This window comes from Pyrus communis, chromosome 7, assembly GCF_963583255.1.
Source record: "Pyrus communis chromosome 7, drPyrComm1.1, whole genome shotgun sequence".
Taxonomy (NCBI): Eukaryota; Viridiplantae; Streptophyta; class Magnoliopsida; order Rosales; family Rosaceae; genus Pyrus; species Pyrus communis.
This window is the reverse complement of record NC_084809.1, coordinates 14885993-14906151: the sequence shown is the minus strand read 5'-3', so window position 1 is coordinate 14906151 and position 20159 is coordinate 14885993. Positions and strand designations below refer to the sequence as shown.

Sequence of the window (20159 nt, the reverse complement as noted above, 5' to 3'; positions counted from 1 at the left end):
CTAGTCCAGCTTAGTCTAGTCTAAGCTAGTCCAGTTTAGTTCCTGAAGCTAGTCTAGTCCGAGACAGTCCGGTGCAACAAACGCATGCTAAGGGGAAGGGGTGGACTTAGCCTCATAATGGACTAGCAATAATGTGGTTCAAGTTCACCTTTGACAAGAATCGAACTTACAAGTGAAGAGGAATACCACTAGACCGTAGTACTAAATGGCACCGCACTTTATTAAAGGATAATAAAAAAAAAATTGATGTGAATAATCAGTGAATAGACCTGACTTAGCAAAATGGACTAAACCCAATAATGACTCATAACCACAAGCTGGTGGCTCAGTGGTATTGTGGATTTGTGAGACTTCCTTCAAATTAAAAACTGGAGGTCTTGGTTTTGAAACCTGTTGCTGGTGTGGAAGCCAGCCATATGGCTAGGGAAAGACTAAAATGCCTCTGCGAGTCTTCCCGGCCCCCAAAAGGGGTGGTAACAGTGGCTTGCGACTAGTTGTCCCCTTTTTTAAGAAAAAAATAATAATGACTCACAAAATTGAACTTATATCACGTTTACTTAAAATAAATAAATAAATAAATAAAAATCTTTTATCTTGTTGTAGAAACTCAAATTATATTTGGATGGGGTTGCAGCGACAACAACTAGAGAATAACACATGATAGACATCTAGGGGTTGCCATGGGGGTCATCGGAGAGGAGAGGAGAAGTGGATTCACTGGAGAAGAGAGGGATGAGAATCAAGTTGTCCAAGAAGAAAAGACTTGGGCAGATAGAGTCGAGTCGGTAGAGAAGATTTCATCCCTTCAATCTCATTAAGAGGGTGGAGTCGATAGTTGAGAAAAGATTAAGGTAGTGTCAACAAAGGACATAAGTTGAAGGAGGGTGTATTTGGGGGACCGAAGAAGAGAACGGCTGGTGTTGTTGCTGGGACTTGACGAAGAAGGGTGAATTGGGGGTGATCGCCCACAAAAGGTAAAATATCCAGATGTTGAACATCGGTCATCTATCGAACCTGCCCAATCAACATCAGTCCTTCAATTTTGAAATGCACGTTCTTTCTAAACAAAAGTCCCTTTCCTGGACTTCCTTTCAATAAGCACAATATCCTCATAATCGCTTGCATATGTTGTTCCCCAGGATTGTGCATATACTGACTGACCACGCTCAAAGCATGGGCAAGATCCGGTCTTGTATAGGCCAAGTACATTAATCTTCCCACCAACCTCTGATACCTTCCTTTGTTTATTGGTACTTGATTTGGATCTAAATTCAACTTTATCCTTTCGACTAACAAAGTAGTGACCGGCTTGCATGCTGACATCCCCGTCTCTTTCAAAAAATCAATAATATGTTTTCTTTGGGACAAAAATATCCTGGACTTGCTTCTCGATACCTCGATCCCGAGGAGATATTTCAAAGACCCAAGGTCCTTCATTTCGAACTTTGTGGACAAATACTTCTTCAGTTCCGATTGCTCAACCGGATCATTTCTAGTAACCACCATGTCGTCCGCATATACAATGAGTGCCGTAATCTTCTCATTCTTGCACTTTAAGAACAAAGTATGATCCCAATTGCTTTGTCTATACCCAAACGCCTTCATTGATTTAGTGAACCTACCGAACTATGCCCTTGCTAACTGCTTCAACCCATATAATGACTTTTTAAGCTATGTACCTTTCCCCTTCGCATATATGTTCCAGTACATCCTGGTGGAAGGTTCATATAAATTTCTTCAGTTAGGTCTCAGTGTAAGAACGCATTTTTTACGTCAAACTTTTGCAGCAACCAATCTAGGTTTGCTGCCATAGATAATAAAACTCGAACGGTATTGATCTTAGCTACTAGCGCAAAGGTGTTTGTGTAGTCTATGCCATATTTCTGAGTGTATCCCTTTTCCACTAATCTTGCTTTAAACCGATCAACCGTTCCATCTGCTTTGTACTTCACTGTATATACCCATTTACATCCCACGAGTTTCTTGCCTTTTGGCAAGTCCGATAGTTCCCAGGTAGCATTCTTCTTTAGCGACATTAGTTCCTCGTTCATTACTTCTTTCCATCTAGGATCTGCTAGGGCATCCTGCATGTTGTTCGGAATATATACAGTAGACAATTGATTCACAAATGACTTATTTGATTCAAACAGGTAACAGGTAGACACATAGTTGTTTAGTGGGTACCTCGGGTTGATTCACTCCCTGAATATTTAGTTTTATACTTAGGGTTTGCCTCGTAAGTGGGTTTAGGAATACCTCGATTACTCCAAAGTAATGAAGTTTGATCCTTTGAACTTGAGATAGTTGCAATCGTCCAACTTATTTTCAGTGAAACCATGAGTTGTAACACTTGATCAAATTTGAGATACCACTGCCTTGAAACTTGTTTGAGACGAGAAATTGACTTATTTAATTTGCAAACCATATCTCATAACTCTACATTAAGGAAAGTCGTCTTGACTTCTATCTGATGCAGCTCCAAATTGAAATGTTCAGTCAAAGCCATTATGACCCTCATGGAATCCTTGGATGAAACGTGTGAAAAAGTATCATTGTAGTTAATACCTTCTCTCCGAGTGAACCCTTTTGCAACTAATCGAGCTTTGTATCTTCAATTTTTCCTTGGGAGTCTCGTTTGATTTTATAAACCCACTTACGACTTATAGGTTTGATTTTGAAATTATATTTGACCAAGGTCTAGACTTTGTTTTTGTTCATCGATTCTAATTCCTCATTCATTGCATTGACTTATAAGGTTGATTGTGGGCTCTCTAGAGCTCGATTGTAGGTGATGGGATCATCAATATCACCTATGTCATACTCAATTGTTGTTTTTCTTAATTCAGGTTTAGCTCGAGGTGCTTCTGAACTTTCAATTTGCTGTTGTATTTGCATAACATAATCTTCCAACCGAGTCTGATGAGATGCAGTTTCTGTCTCAAGTCCACAATCTGCCATTTGATGATCTTCTTCTTATTTGGACTAGTCTTTTGAGGGAATATAGGAAGAATCTTGTGATTTTCTGCAGGAAAGACATATTCATCTTGATTCAAATATGCCACATCTTGGTTTTCGAGAAAAATAGCATTGTGCGACTCTTGAATTCTTGAATGTGCTTGTGGATCGTAAAACTTGAACCCTTGGGACCTTTCGTAGTAGCCAACAAAAGAGCAAGATTGAGTTCTTGCATCTAATTTCTTATCATGTGGATTATAGAACCTTACTTCAGCCTTACAAACCTAAACATGAAAATAATCAAAATTTGGTTTTCCTCTAGTCCAAATTTCAAAAAGGATTTGTGAAACGACTTTGGTTGGCACATTTTTGAGTATATAAGTTGCTATTTTGAGTGTTTCTCCCCACGAGAATTTTGGAAGTTTAGCTCTTGACACCATGCTCCTCACCATCCCAATCAAGGTTATGTTCCTTCTTTCTGAGACTTCATTATGCTGTGGTGTTCCAGGTGTCGTATATTGTGCCATGATACCATGTTTCTCCAGGTGGAGAGCAAAATGTCTCTTCTTTTGACTTGCCTCGGTATACTTGCCAAAATACTCTCATCCCCTATCCGATCTAACGATCTTAATAGTTATATTTAATTGTTTCTCAACCTCAGTTTTGAAAATTATGAAGCAACTAAGGACGATTGATTTTTCACAAATGAGATAAGTAAAACTAAATCTAGAGAAGTCAACAATAAAATTCACAAAATAGTTGTTCCCACATATAGTTTCAACTAGAAAAGGACCACGTACATCAGTGTGTATGACTTCTAGTAGATTTTGACTCCTCCTAGCTTCTAGTTTTCTAGTATTAGTCAATTTCCCTTTTAAACAATCAACACATTCACTTTCAGTTTGAAAATCAAATGAGGGAATCATATTCTATTTAGATAATTATAAAATTCTCTCTTTCGAAATATGTCCCAACCTTTTATGCTACAAAATGCAAGAATTTTCAAAATCATGCATCATTTTGGTGTTTACATTTAAAACATGCACATATTCATTTTCAAGAGAACAATCCAATTGCCAAAGCTTTTCATGTAAATAAGCTTTTCCCAAAATTGAATCTAAATTATTCTTTTGAAAAAATTTTATACCCTCATTATCCCCCAAGAAAAACCAATTTCTGTTTAGTTAGTTTTGATGAACAAACCAGGTTCCTTCTTAGTTAGTTTTGATGAACAAACCAGGTTCCTTCTCATTGTAGGCACAAAAATAAAATATGAAGATAATTTCAGTTTCACTTTCCCTGTAGCTTCTACAGCAACCTTAGTCCCTTCCCCAGCAAAAACACTATAATTCATTTTATTTGTTTGTTTTTGTTTTTCAAAACCATGCAGTGAATTTGTTACATAAACTTATGCATTAGTATCAAACCACCAAATTAGACTCTCATAGACATAGACATTAGTATTACCCTTACTCATCAGCCAATGCTTAAAAGCTTCACAATCTTTCCTATAATGGCCTTTGGTTTTGCAAAAGAAACATTTAAACTTGGTTATATCTTTAATTTTAACTTTAAGAATGACAGATTTCTTAGAGGATTCAGTATTTTTAGCAGGCATACCAGATTTAGAGACATTATCATAAGACTTAGAGTTCTTACCTGTTTAAATCCGCCACCCTTCTTGCTATTTCCTTTGGATTCATGTACAAGGTTCACTGCTTCAATTTCCTTGCCCTTGTCTTGCTTCAGTCTTTTCTCTTCTTGAACGCATTGAACAATGAGCTCATCAAGTGTCCAGAGATTCCCTTGAGTGTTGTATGAGACTTTCAGTTGACAATACTTAACATAGAGTGCTTGAAGCACCATAAAGACCAATTGTGTCTTTGAAATATGTACATCCATTGAGTTGAGTTTCTCGGTAGCATCTGAGTGTTTTAAAATGTGATCCCTAATTGAGCCATTACTCCCACACTTTTATGTTGTCAAGAGTGGCATGTAATGCCCAATTTCAGCCTTCTGTGGTACCTGGAACTTTTCCTCAATAGCCTTGAAGTAATCAACAATAAGGTCATGTTGTTTGATATCTCCTCTAAAATGATTAGTCATGGTAGCCTCCAAAAATTGACAATGTCAATTTATTTGATCTCCACAACCTCTCGTGCTCTGCTTTCTCAGCCTTGGAACTCTTGTCAGTCAATGATGAGGGTTGTGGATTGTCAATTGCAATGTCAAATTTATTGAGTATCAGTAGGAACTTGATCTTGCATCTCCAATTCTTGAAATTACTTCCACCGGTGAGAATCGGAGCGCTTGCCAAATTCAAGGTTTTTAGTGAAACTGTAGTAGATCATAAGGAAATCAGTAAACGTGAACCAATTGGTTCCTGATTTCTCTACTATTAGTTAAACTTTACAGAACAAAATTTGAACCAATTTGACCATATATGTAGTCCCAATGATAAAGGATAAACATAGATCAAACAATTCAAAAACTGTCCACTTTTCGGAATATGTATCAATAGATAGTTCAATACTCATCACACATAATCTTCAATAAACAAAAACCAAAACTGCAGTATATAACATGCATACATTTTTGATATTGAACTGTAGAGTTTTTGACCCATCAAGCAAAACCAATCAATTATTGGAGATGTCTAGATACAATAATTTAAGTCATGTTAATTAAAACTAGATAATTAAGATTTCAACTTTTAGCAAGATCTTATAAAAATAAAGAATCATAATTAACATGTATGCATTTTTAATTATTTTTTTTATTCGAGTTTTTTTAACTAAAACTTAGGCTTTGATGCCACGTATAAGAATAATTAAAGTTTGCTAGAGATCTTAGTCAAGTTAAATAAGTCATGAATAACCAAATCGATAAATATACTGCAAGTATGAAATATAAACTAACCAGCAGCAGTGGTAGAAGATGAAGCCATAATCAAACAAGTAGCAGGCCTTCTCCTCTCTATCAAAACCAATAATACTCAAAGTAACAATAGGTCTTAGTTGAATATTGAGCGTGTTTTGTGAAAGCAGAAACTACTATTTATACACAATCAATCCATGTAATTCTCCTCTTAGAATCCTTATTCAATATTGAAAAAGTTACCTTAGTGCATACGAAGTGTTAAAACCAGTTTTCATGCTTTCATTCAATCCTTCACAAATAGCAGGCTTTAGGACTTATGATCATGATCATATTCTAACAAAGTCATCATCGATGCGTACACTGAAGCTGGGCTTGTTCTAGAGAAAGATGCTACTCAGAATTTAAAGGTATTGATTGCCATCTTTAACTTTCTGCTGTGTTTGATTTGCACTCTTTTACTTTTGATGTTTTACTTATATCTCACCGTAAGAGTCAATTAGGGATTCTTGTTTTTGTGATTGCAGTTGCATGCAACCGTGATGAATGCAAGGCACAGGAAAAGATCTACCGCCACCATATCGTCATCACCCACGACCAACCTACCTCACCGAATCGCCATCAATCCCCACCTAACAGCCCGGTAGCCACCGAATTGTCATCACCCACGACCAACCCAGTACGATTGTAGGCTGCGAATTAATTAGATTTCGATTATCGACTCCGTCTCAATTTCATTTCTAAAACGTTTGAATTCTGCATCGCAGCTCTCGATTTTTCTCATCTTGATTTTGTCCAGGTACAGGCGTGCACATAATTTTGTGAATTGAGGTTGTGTTTATTGCATTGGCTGGAAGATTGGATTATAATATTAATGGGAGATAAGAAGGAGGAAAGCAGAGAAAAATGGAGAGAAAGAAGAGGTTTTTTTTTTTTTTTCTTTTTCCGGCGACTACCAGATGGGGTCTTGTCTGCCGTGTTGATCTGGGTTGATATGGGTGTGCCCAAAGGATTTTTGGAACTCTATTTTAATAAGGCAAAATAGTAAAAATTAACAGTGTTAATTCTACGTTAAATTGAAGAACACGTGTCAAGCAATTAAAAATGAGACACATAAGAGACTCGAAGGAGACAGCAGACCTGCAGCCCCATCTGATTGTTCTCCGGAATACCAAACCGCCGTTGATGCCAATTAAACGAAAATGAAACATGGCCATTGAATTTCTGAAAGAAAATGGTTTAAATATTGCAATATTAATGTACCTTATTAATTTTCGATCATCGGATCGATGAATTGAAGAAGATCAAAGACATAAATTAATAAGATGTGTGAAAAGTAAAATAAGCCCCTACAACTTATACCGCAAGTCATTAAATGGGGTAGATGGGTTGACAATAAACTCATTGACACCCCAAACAAAAACAAATCTGGAACCATTGCTACTGGTTTGGTTTTGGTAAACCTAATTCTGAGCTGGTAGCTATAATTCAATGATTATGCATCTAAACTTGGCCGCATTTGTCACAAAAATGTGGTTTCTTTAGAAGAAAAAGAACTTCAAGTCCCCAATTTTGTTTCTAACAATTTGAACAACTAGTTTTGGACTTGATAGTACCAAAAAGAGGTCGAAATGTGAGTTGAAATCTTGTATCCTCGTCGAAACTAGATCCTGCTTCTTATCTCAATCTCACTAGGCTTTACTTCGAAATAAGTTGTAATTTGCACACCATTGTTTATTTTTGGCCTTTAAATTGAATAAATTAAGGGATGTGCTATCCACACACCCTATTTTGCTTCTCACACAACTCTTGATAATTTTTATCCGTTGATCTTCTTCAATTTATCCGATCCGATGGCCGAAAATTAAAAAGGTGTATGAGAAGTAAAATAGGGTGTGTGAATATCGCATTCCTAAATTAAAAGAGAATTAAATGACAAAGATAAACAGAGTGCAGAAATCATTTCCCGTTCCAAATCATTCAAAAGACAGTTTTCTAAATTTTTGGGAAAAAATGGAGGTTGCTAATTAAGCGAGATCAAAGCTTACATGTCCTAGCTTATTTGCTCCTACTGAAAATAGTTGCCTTGAAGCTTTTTCTCCACCCATGAAGGTGACAACACAGGGCTTGTCTCACACTCCACAATCTCTCTCTGTGGGTCTTTGGCAGCAGCAATTTCATCCACCAAGTTTACCTTCTCAGCAGGAAAAACTTTAACCCTCCAAACCTTAAAGGTTTGATCCAAACTTGCACTGTAAACCAACAAACCTTTCACCCTTACCAAATTCTCCGTCTCCAAAGCCACTGCCAAGCATCTCACCGGTCCATGATGCCCTTCTATCACGGAGAGACATGAGTGGAAGCAGTTCCCTTCCTCTCTTCTCCAAACCCTAATCGTTGAGTCCTCGGAGCCACTGAAAACTAGGTCTCCTAACGCTACCAAGCAAAGGACGGCAAAATGATGACCTTGCAGAAACCCTCCGTGGTTGTACCTCCCGGACATCTTCTCCTTTTCCCAAAAGTTTATTAGCCCATCTGACGAGCCGGAGTAGAGGAGGGTGGTCGTGGATGACAAGCTCAACGCCAAGGCGTTCACCGGCGAAAGTTGGAACTTGAGAGTCATGGTTAGGATGTGAGAACTTTCACCGAACACCCTTCTCCAAATCTTGACTGAGCCGTCCGAGGAGCAAGTGAACACGCAGCCGTCTTCTTGGTTGATTGCGATTCCATTTACGTGGCCTTCGTGAGCTACAAACGAATCCACGCAGCGCCTTTCGTTGATCTTCCATGCCTTGACTGTTTTGTCCCATGAGCCTGTGTACAAGAGCTTGTCTTCCTTGTTGTAAGCTAGGCAAGAGATGCGATCGTTGTGCTGCTGGCTGCTCTTTTTTGAAAACAGCGAAAACCGGCCTCTTTGAGGAAGCGTTGTGATCTTCTTCGGTCGAAAATTCTCCGCATTCGACGCATTCCATATGCGAATTTTGCAGTCGCCGTGTGCGGTGAATAAGATTTTCCCGGAGGCCAAGATAGCTCGAATTTGACCTGAAGTAGCCTTTATGCAACCGATTTCAGTGCAATCTGGTTGCTTCCAAACATGAATCCGGCTACTCTCTGAGCTCGTGAATATAAAATCTCTTGACAATGTGATCGAGAAAATGTTGCCTTCATGGCGGTGAAGGGAGGCAATGCAGTGGTAAAGAAGGGATTGGGAGGGAGAGGTGCGCACCGGGGAGAGTGTCCACGGTGTCCCAGGGCTCATAGGCCTCGGAGGTATTGTTGGTTCGGACGCAGCTATGTCCGGTCTTGCTGCAGAAGCCGAACGAATGTTTTCGGGTTCTGATGAACTTTGTTGCTGGTCGCCATCACCAAAAGAAAGTCTCCGAGGTAACTTGATGCTCTTTCGCTCTTCGTCCATGAAGCTCCATAGATTTCTTTCGCCATGAAACTCCATGGCATAGTTGAACAAGCAAACAAGGACGGAGTCAGAAATTTTCAATGAAGTACGTGACAGCAGAAAAATGGTATGAAAAACTAAGTTTTTAAAAGGGTGCTTGTTAGAAAAGTGCTTAAACTTACGATGTTAGATTTGGAGTTGGGGAGGTTGTTGAATTGTGGAGAAATTGGACAGGGGACCATTTTATACAAGGAATTGAATGTGCCTATATATATACATATATATATATATGGTGTATATATACCTATTGGGATAGATTCGTGTCGGCAATTTTTTACACAATTTTTTATGATGCTTACACCGTAAGGTATTTCAACGATCCGAATTATTTATCTTTTAAAACATTACTCAAAATCATTTAAAACATCATTCAAAGATCATGTCTACCAAGAATTATCTAAATCTAAAAACCATATGGTTGTTGGATTAAGGGTTTAGGGTTCTTTGTATAAATGTATTCGTTCATTTTCTTCAACACAAATAAATATCTTAATGGTTTTGGATTTGTTAATTTTTTGTAAGAATTATCTATGAAGGATATTCTAAAAAATAAACGATTCGAATCATTAAAATGCATTAAAGAATGGGCTCCATAAAAACTTGTGTAAAAAAAAGTTGTGTATTATAAATAGTGTCACGAATCCTCTCCATATATACATACATACATACATACATACATATATATATATATATATATATGTATTAGAATTTTTTGTGGATTTCATCGATAATATCAATAGTGTCCTGATAATACGTGGATACGTTTATAAATATTGGGACGATCTCTCCTTATATAGAGAACAGTTGTTCTATCTAGAAGAGGAGAACTGTACTATAGGTGTCATGTGTACGCACGCACAATATCATTTGCTGGATTCAAGTACTATTTGGGTTCATTTGGGCCTCAGAACATAAGATTCAACGTATCTCAAAGTAAGAAATGAAGATATAAAGTGAAAGATTTTTCATCACTAATCCTCTTCTATTTTTAATCAGACAAAATTTGTTTATTTCTTCCTCCAATATATCTTAAAACAAGTGGTTTAGCCAACCTAATCGTATGTAACGACTTAGGAATTATTGTCTGGAATTTTACTGATTGTGATAGTCAAATTTTTAACTGAAATGACTGTATGAAATGAATTAATGATGAACCTTTTAAGTCCATCTAACGGAATTATTGATCTAAATAAAATAGACCCACTAATTTGATGGAGCAACAACAACTAAATATAAAAGCCTCTTCCTACCTCCCCATTTTATTAGCTACAACAATAACTCTTACTTGATGATATGAGGAAATGACAGCTGCCAAACATAAATTTTTTTTTTTTTTTTTTTTAACAAACAATACTATTTAGACTAAAGGGGAGGGAGGTAACTTAGCCTCATAATGAGCTAACAATAATATGGTTCAAATTCAAATAATCAAACATAAGGCCTCTCACTTCGAAGTGAATAAGAATACTACTAGATCGTTTCGTTTTTTATGCAAGCAATATTCTATTCTAAATCCATCTAAACTATAAAGAGAGATTCGAAATTGAGTGTAGATTGTAAAAAGAAGTACAATATTCTAACCAACTTGCCTAAATCCAAAAAAAAAGAAAAGGTAAATTACACAGAACTACCTCAACTATTGGGTCATTAACAGTTTCATACCTCGTCTTTAAAAAGTTTCAATGTCATACCGTATCTTCGAATTTGTTGAAATGTTATACCTTCCGTCAGTTGTCTGTCAATTCCTCTATTAAATATTGACGTTGCACACTTTCTATTAAAAAACTAATAAAATATTATTAAAAACAAAAATAAATAAATCATTTAATATTTTTTAAATATTAAAATAATAATTAATTAAAGAAAAGTTATTTATAATTTTTTTTAAAAAAAAACCCCCCAAGTTCGTCTTCCCCCTGCAACCCAAAAAGAAAGAAGGAAAAAAAAAAAAAAAAAAAAAAAAACCCATTTTCATCTTCCCCTTCCCTCCTCCTCCGCGCCCACCCTCGCACCCACTACCTGTAACCCAAAAAAAAAAAAAAAAAAAAAAAAAAAAACCATCTTCATCTTCCCCAATCCCCCTTTCCCTGCAACCCAGATCCCGTCTTTCGCCGATTCCGCAGGTGGAGAAATTGGACACGGAGAAAATTGGGGGAATGGGTGTGGATTTAAGGAGTGGGGTGTAGAGGAAGGAAGAGGGTGGGTGCAAAGGTGGGTGCGAGGGTGGGTGGGGAGGAGGAGGGAAAGGGAAGACGGGAGAGGGAAGAAAGGGGTGGGTTGCAGGGAAGGGGGGGTCAGGGAAGATGAAGATGGTTTTTTCTTCTTCTTTCTTTCTGGGTTGCATGGGATGGGGGGAGGGGGGGTTGGGGAAGATGAAGATGGTTTTTTCTTCTTCTTCTTCTTCTTTCTTTCTGGGTTGCATGGGGTTTGGGGGAGGGGGGTCGGGGAAGATGAAGATGGTTTCTTCTTCTTCTTCTTTCTTTATGGGTTGCATGTGGTTTTTTTGGGGGGGGGGGGGGGGGAGGAAGACGAATTGGGGGTTTTTTTATTTATAAATAACTTTTCTTTAATTAATTATTATTTTAATTTTTTTAAATATTAAATGATTTTTTTTTTAGTTTTTAATAATATGTTATTAGTTTTTTAATAGAGAGTGTGCCACGTCAACATTTAACAGAGGAATTGACAAACAACTGACGGAAGGTATGACATTGCAACAAATTCGAAGATACGGTATGACATTGAAACCTTTTAAAGACAATGTATGAAACTGTTAATGACCCAATAGTAAAGGTAGTTTTGTGTAATTCACTCAAAAAAAAAAAAAAAAAAAAAAAACCATATTTTATCACGACCACATTTTCTTACAAAGAATGAGTTTCAGGTGGGATTACTCGAACAAGTGAATCTTTTTTTTTTTTTTTTTAACCAAGAGATGTGGCCAATAATAAGGTAAGGGATATTCTCTGGATCCCTCCACCAAATTCATCAAAACATATCCTTGAAATTTAATCAAACGGCTAAAGTTATTTTAACTTTTAAAATGGCCCTTGTTTTTAGCTGTTTGATCAAAGTTTAATGACCCGGATTGGTGGATTTGGGGAAAGGAATCCGGAGACCCCATCAATAAATCTTACTTTCGGCTTCCACGAATGCCCAAAAGTAATGAAAAAAATGCTACGTAATGCTTCCTTCCTCACAAAAAAAAGGGTGGCGGCTGCTGCCACAAACCCATACGAACGGTGGCTGCCATTCAGTTTTAATAGAACTGTTTACTTTTGGTTGGCCAGCCTGTTTAATTTATGCATTTAAGGTTCATCTAATATGACAATTTATGATTAGCTTAGGATGATGCCCCAATGGCATCATTGTTTGCATATAAATTCTCGTTTTGTTAGGATACATGCCTTATTTAGGAGAGAGACTTTTATGAAACGCTTTGTCTGCCACCGTGGTGTCTCATACCATTAATATTGAGAGAGTTTTATAAACACATGATCTTGTATTAGTGGCTTTAAATGCCATGACGGCGGAACTCCTCCTCTCACCCAAGTCTTTCTCCTAAATTTGGTTCAAATGAGTCTGGTTATGAATGATTGTAGACCTCGTTTGATATACTTGATTTGATTAGAATGGATAAACTTTTCAAGGTCTATTGAAAGAAGAAGTGAACGAACAAATTGAAGGTAGGACATGAATAACTCAAAGAAGAAAAGTTATCCATTTTAGTCTTCCCCAAAATAAGGGAATTAATAGAAAAAGGTTTTCTTCATGTCTAATCCTCTACTAATCCCCTCAAAACGAAAATTCAATCTCATGTCTCATCTATCCTTTTACCAAACAAGTCCTTTGTCTGACATTTTATGCTACTTGACAATCCTTATTACAGCACCAAACAAGGCCTATTTTGAAGCCCAAAATAGAATGCCTAACTAAGCCTCGTCCTATATGAGTTGCAAACAAGGCCCAACTTGAGTTTACCTAGTCATGATCAATGTTTGCGTTTTTAATTTGAGTGATGTTAGGTAGACAAATTTTTTAAAATCAAATTTACAAATAAAATAATGTGATGGTAGATAATTAGATTATTAATTAAGTGTTGATTAATTTGCTTGTTTCTTATTGATGACACATCATTTGGTTTTTACTCTATCTAGTGGCTTTTCCACCAAAAGCCATATGGTTCTAATTTTTCATTATCACTTTTTGTATTATAGATAGAGTACAAGTATGTGGTACAAAGGAAAAATGAACAAGGGTAAGGAATGATGGTGGATGAAATGTGTATAGAATGATGCACAAAATGAAAACTAAAAACCAAAAGCAAATGTTAAGATGTTTTCGCTTTCAATTCTAGGTTTTATTTTCGTACAATCTTATGATTTCTCATGTCTCTTGCCCCCATTATCAAATCGTAGGAACTATATGATATATTGCACTGGTCATTGAAAGGTACAAAATGAAATCTTTAGGATCTGTTTGGTATTTTATGTGAATATAACTTTTTAAACTAAAAAATACTTTTCAAGTTTTAAGTGTTAAAAACTTGTTTGGTTGGACTTTTTAAAAAACTGAACTCAAAATTAACTTAAGAATTAGTCTATTTCTTAAAAACACCGGAAGTGTGTTTTTAGAGTTTTTAAATTTAAAGCTCACTCATTCTCTCTTCCCTTTCCTCTCACACCTAATCTCCTCATTTATCTCTATCATCTCTCTCACTCCTCCAATTTTCTCTCATTCGATCCTCTCTTATTTCCTCTCCTCACTCTCCTCCGATCCATTCTCCTATTTCTTTCTCATCTCTCTCTCATTCTCTCTTCTCTTCTTCTCTGCCCTCTTTCCTCTTCCTCTCTGTTGAATTTAGAAGTTCCCATTGTAGGATGGTTTTTTGTTTCTTTACAAACAACTGTGAATTTCATATCAAACAACTTTTTGAATTCTTAAAAAATTGTGCTTAAGAGATGTTCTTAAGAAATATTTTGCAAAATAATGATTTTTTTTTTTTTTATAATAAGAATACCAAATAGCCCTTAGCTTTTCGTTTGACTCTTCGTATTTGGCCGTTCACTGCAATTATGATAAAAGAACTAACGACATAGATTTTTCATATATAAGAATCTTGTTCCCCAAAAAAAAAGAATCTTTGTGCATCACTGATTCACTGTATAGGAACCTGGTATAAAAGAGAACTATTGCAGATATTTTTCACGCATGGATGTTACATATTCTATACCAGGTTTTCTACGGTTGTAATAGTTTAAATTTTTGGAGCATCAAAATGTAATTTACTCGAAACGTTTTGTATGAATCCTGATACTTATTGTCAAGTAAGCATGCTAAAACATTGGTAAATAATCTACAAGTTAGCACTTTCAATCTCAATATATTTGTTGAAAGATATTTTAAGTTTGAATATTTATTCATTAATATTGTATATATTTATTAAAGGATATTATAAGTTCGAATTTGGACAAAAAATACTGCTTCTAACTCAAAAAACAATGCTTCCTGGTGCAGCAGGTCATATGCATAATGTATGTCATGTGCACAGAGAGAACTACTATTTTTTTTTTCTGCCAAATAAATGATATAATAAGGTAGTGGTATCCACACACACTTTTTTACATTTCACATACTTTTCTCAATTTTCAGCAGTCGGCTTGAATGAATTGAAGAAGATTAAATGACAAAAATTATCAAATGGTGTGTGAGAAGTAAAAAGTGGCGTGTGGATAGCAGCACCTTATATGTAATAGGATAGTCTTATTCACATACCTTTTTTTACATCTTACACATCCTTATTAATTTTTGTAATTGATTTTTTACAATTCATGCGATCTAACCATCGAAAAAATATGAGAAGTGTGTGAGACGTAAAAATAAGTGTATGAATCACACTATAACACATAATATTCTTCAACCTTATCCAGATAGATGCAATAGTTCATTATAATTAGTAAGTTCAAAATTTCTAAGCATTTAATCAAAGAATTGATGTCTAGCCAGCAATTTACTGAATAGTTGTAAGAGCAAAACTCAAGTGCGACTATATTTTTTTTCTTTCTGCTTCGCTCTTCCCTTCATTAGAAGAGCGTAGAAGAGATAAGCAGCAAGAAAATACATCTCAAGTTATCAGCAAAAATCTTCCCCAATATCTTTCACCCGTAACTCTCTTCAGTCTCTCCGACAGTACGAGGATCCATTGAGGATTTCCAAAACCCCACCTTAGGTATATACAAAAAAGGGGATAAAAATAAAAAAGACAATGAATAATTTTTTTCTTTTTGAAAAACTTTATCTCCGCTACTCAGTACTACGATTCACAAATTCAAGAGAAAAGGTTCAGGAGGGGGCAAAGCTGCGAGAGACACAAGGTCGAAGATAGGCTTTCACATCCAAAGCCAATTCCGGAAGCAGCAGAAATTGCCTTCTTCTTTGCTGCTACAGCAGAACCTTTAAAATCAGAAGAAATTTATGTAGTATTCATTTTCATTTGAAAGTGAGAGGTGTTAAATTAATTTTTGTGGTATTCCTCTTCATTTGAAAGTGAGAGGTGTTAGGTTCAATTTTCGTGGATGACGAATTTGATATCAAATTAAGCTGTCTATTATGTGGCTTAACCGAACTCTTCCTCATTTTAATGTAAAAATATTCATGTACTGGAAAAAAAAAAAAACTTTTATCTCCAAAATTAAACCAGTGAATAGGAGTAGGACATACACATTGAGATTCCTCTCTATCCTCCAATTAGGCAGCCAATTATTCACAATCTAATTAAAACCTAAAATACAAGTTAAATGATATTCCAAATATCTCCATAATATAATCCTCTCCATCCATTTTCAAACCTCACAAACCCTAATTGCCTATTTTTGAAATGAGATTCTCTTCTGGTTTTCTTTGTGAAAATATTGAGAATTTTTAAATTATGTTCGTTCATCGTATATCGTGTTGTTAATTTTCATCAGGTATATTTATATACAATTTTAAGTAAAAGTATCGTGGGTGCAGTGGCCCAGTGTTTGTCCTGCCGTCCATCACTTCCTCTTATATATCATTATTATTTTTTTGGAGAACTATCATTATTTTCTTTGACCACCAAACTCACATACTTTTTCTTAGATTTAATTTCTACACCAGTTTTAATTTTCAACACACTGTTTTTTATTTCAGTCATTATACGAAATAAATATAATAAAAACAACGAACTAATTAAATATGAAAAGATAAACAAGTGGGTTTATCATTTTCCTATTTTTTTCTCCATTAGACAGAAGAATAGTTGGTCACATGGTAGAGTCATTGATGTGCTACCAGACACATCTATTAAAGCATGTTAGTGACAGATAGGACTGCCAAAGAGACTTGATTGGATGTGCATTGCATGGACATGGTTTGGCTCTACTCTCTCAGATATTCCTTTTTATCTTCTAAACATGTCAAACATTTGCTGTGCAGCTCATGGACTCATAGAATTTAATAAAGGAAAATTAATGGAAAAAATTTGAAAATTTGAAATTTTAATGATAAGAACAAAATAAAAGGTAAAATGAATAGTACCATAATTGACATTTTGATGTAAAAATATGATTTTTCGTTAAAATGAACAATACCACGGATTTTTTTTTTGTTAAAACTTCCATTTAATAAACCTTAAATATTTATAGGTTTAACTTGCTGTCTTGTCACTATATATACGTGACCTTGGCTACCTTTCTTTCTACAACCTTATATCCTCTCCTCCTTCGCAATCTTCAGTAGTAGCAAAGTGTCGCAATTTTCGAAAGATGGCCGGAATAGCATTTGGGAGATGTGACGATTCTTTCAGTTTGGGGTCCTTGAAGGCCTACCTTGCTGAGTTCATCTCTACTTTGCTATTTGTTTTTGCAGGACTTGGTTCAGCCATAGCTTACAGTAATTTGTTTGCCCTCATTACGGCTATTTTTTCTTATTTATTCTTTTTATCAACTGCATCATCAGCTAGCTAGCCTTTTAAATTATCAAAATGATACGACAAATTCACGACTAACTTGAGTTATGATTAAAATAGGCTATGAGTTCGATTTCATCTAACGTGGTTGAAAAAAAAATCCATTCTAAGTGATTTTTGCAAACAATTTTTCTCAACTTGAACACCAGGTTCTTGTTTAACTTTTGAACTGAATAAATTAAAGGAGAACTAAAAAATAAAAATAACAAAAGTACGCAAAAGCAGAAAAAAGAGTGGACGAAACTCATTTATATAAACCCTAGCAGTTGATTTGTTGATTTTTCTATTTTAAGAATTTGGGATTTCGTTTTGTGTGTACAGACAAGTTGACATCCGATGCTACACTTGATCCTGCTGGGTTAGTAGCCATTGCCATTGCCCATGGCTTTGCTCTCTTTGTTGCAGTTTCAATTGGCGCCAACATCTCTGGAGGCCATGTAAACCCAGCTGTCACATTCGGATTGGCTCTTGGTGGACAAATCACCATCCTCACTGGCATCTTCTACTGGGTTGCCCAGCTTCTTGGTGCCATTGTTGCAGCCTTCATCCTCAAGTTCGTCACTGGAGGCTTGGTAAGATATTTTTCAACGTACCGAATGCAATGACAGTTTTGTCCATCTTAAACAAAGAATTCATGCACAAAACAAGGGAGAATTATGTTATTTTGGTGTTATTAATTTAACAGAGAGACTGGTATTATGGAGGTCTAGGCTTAATTGGTCGTGTTGACATTCGTGCTAGATCACTTACTTAGTTTGGTTCTCGCCTTATTCATCTCTAGACGAAGTAACGGATTTAATTGGTGGATTTATTAGCATTTTCTCCAATACAGTAGAGATTGTCAATAACTTTTCTAGTTTATGTAATGAACACTGCTAGAACACTAAAGTTACACAAACTAATGTTGATTGGTTCAAATCTAGTGCACTTTAAAATTTATTTATAACAAGTGTAAGGTAATGACATTATTTGGGTAATCAATTTGATGAATCTAGTATCGTCGTTATTGTTTTGAAAAGATGGTTAAACTCCAATTATAAAATATTTTGGTAGTTTACATGTACAAAGGTACATTGAATTGTTTAAATTTTTGTGGAATTTTTGGCAACTTGCAACTAACTATGAAATCCATTTAATTTCAGACAATCCCCACCCACAGTCTAGCTGCTGGAGTTGGAGCCATTGAAGGAGTAGTCTTTGAGATCATCATCACCTTTGCATTGGTTTACACTGTCTATGCAACAGCAGCTGACCCCAAGAAGGGCTCATTGGGCACCATTGCCCCCATCGCCATTGGTTTCATAGTCGGGGCCAACATCTTGGCTGCCGGACCATTCTCCGGTGGATCAATGAACCCGGCCCGCTCTTTTGGTCCTGCCGTTGCTAGCGGTGACTTCCACAACAACTGGATCTACTGGGTTGGACCCCTCGTCGGTGGTGGACTTGCTGGCCTTGTTTATGGGAACCTATTTATGTACAGAGAACATGAACCCTTAGTAAGTGAGTACTGATTAATTTGATTGAGATTTGAGCATCGTTGCAAATGTCTTCCAACGTATCCTTTGTAATAACAGCAGGAGGAAGAGCAATTGTTTTTGTTCTTTACTTCTTTTGTCGTCAAGTTTTCAATTATTTATTCTCACTTTCTCAGCTTGGAACCTCCATTTTCTTGTGCTGTTTGTAAAGCCCTTTTGTAGGTCACTTTTTCTTTGTGAAAAATGAATGATGTTGTTGAAGCACAGCTAATTTTTCTTAATTTTGGAGAAGGAGAAATTTCAGTAGATTCCTAACAATACAACTGATGAGCTTTTGTGTACATATGCATATTGAGTTTATAGAAATGTATTGTTCGACTGAGGAACAAACGTTCTGTCGATACGGCTCGAGAATATAAATATAATATCGAGGTATGCTCATTCTTTCTTGGCAATAGTTTCCTAAATTGTACAATTCTTTGATAACCATATAGAATTTAGAGAATTGGATATTAGGATTGACTATAATACTTATAAGTAATCACTTCTCAACAGTCAAATATCATTTATGTCAATATATATGTTTAATACAATCATCATCTCACCGTTGAGATGATAATTTTATTAAATACATGTAAGTATTGTAACTAAATTCTTATTTTATAGCAAGTTAGTGAGTACAAGTAAGGTACATGATTTACAAGAATATAAAAACAATTAAAAGATGTAATGTTAACCTAATCCCTAAGACCAACTCCAATGGTTGTGTTAAAAGCCAAATTTTTTAGCCCGAAAAATTTAGCTTTTAGTCCAGAAACAGTTTTTCTACTCTAACTCTTTTAGCCTAAAATTTTAGCCCTAGATTATTAAAGAATGAACTTAGGCTATTTTTGACACACCTCGATCGAGATCAGGGCATGTTGGCCGTCACGTGGAAGTGACGTAACCATGTGCATAGTGCGGAAGCGAACAAAATCATAATAAAAGTACGAATAAATAAAATCCAACTTTACACAAAGTAAGAGCATACATGTGCAAGCGTAAGTGTGAAAAACAAAGTTCAGAGCACGAAGACCTAATGCAGTCCAGAAGAAACAACACTACAAAAACACACCCAAAGGTTGTCCTACACTAGTGATAATCTGTCAGATATGCTGGGGAAATCCTTTGGGAAGCCACCACAAGTACTAGCCAACTAGAACCTGGAGGGGCGCAAAACAAAAAGTGTGAGTGGGCAAAAACAAAGCTTTCCAAAAACCATTTCATAAACAAGTTCTAACCTCTCGCCGTAAAACCTGTATACTTCCCAGAAAAGTAGAATATACATACATATATATATATATATATATATATATATATTTAAATCATGTTCGGAAATATGCCATGTCAAATATCTCTAAATAGAATG

General features: G+C 35.8%; 2 protein-coding genes across 2 annotated transcripts; one reads left to right on the top strand and one right to left on the bottom strand.

Annotated features, from left to right (window-relative positions):
• Nucleotides 1–7900: 7900 nt before the first annotated feature.
• On the bottom strand, nucleotides 7901–9283 carry LOC137738869 (protein JINGUBANG-like). The gene has a single exon (XM_068478341.1). It carries the CDS (start codon nucleotides 9281–9283, stop codon nucleotides 7901–7903), a length of 1383 nt encoding a protein of 460 aa, XP_068334442.1.
• A 7744-nt stretch (nucleotides 9284–17027) lies between these two features.
• LOC137739060 (aquaporin TIP2-1-like) lies at nucleotides 17028–18927 on the top strand. Its single transcript, XM_068478539.1, has 3 exons — nucleotides 17028–17200; nucleotides 17598–17848; nucleotides 18419–18927. The coding sequence occupies exons 1-3, from the start codon at nucleotides 17074–17076 to the stop codon at nucleotides 18785–18787; spliced, it is 747 nt and encodes a 248-aa protein (XP_068334640.1). The 5' UTR covers nucleotides 17028–17073; the 3' UTR covers nucleotides 18788–18927.
• Nucleotides 18928–20159: the final 1232 nt, after the last annotated feature.

Coding starts and splice junctions, on each gene's coding strand:
- LOC137739060 (XM_068478539.1), top strand. CDS start 17,074: ATGGCCGGAATAGCATTTGGGAGATGTGACGATTCTTTCAGTTTGGGG. Junction 17,201..17,597: donor TGGTTCAGCCATAGCTTACA/GTAATTTGTTTG, acceptor TTGTGTGTACAG/ACAAGTTGACATCCGATGCT. Junction 17,849..18,418: donor AGTTCGTCACTGGAGGCTTG/GTAAGATATTTT, acceptor ATTTAATTTCAG/ACAATCCCCACCCACAGTCT.
- LOC137738869 (XM_068478341.1), bottom strand. CDS start 9,283: ATGGAGTTTCATGGCGAAAGAAATCTATGGAGCTTCATGGACGAAGAG.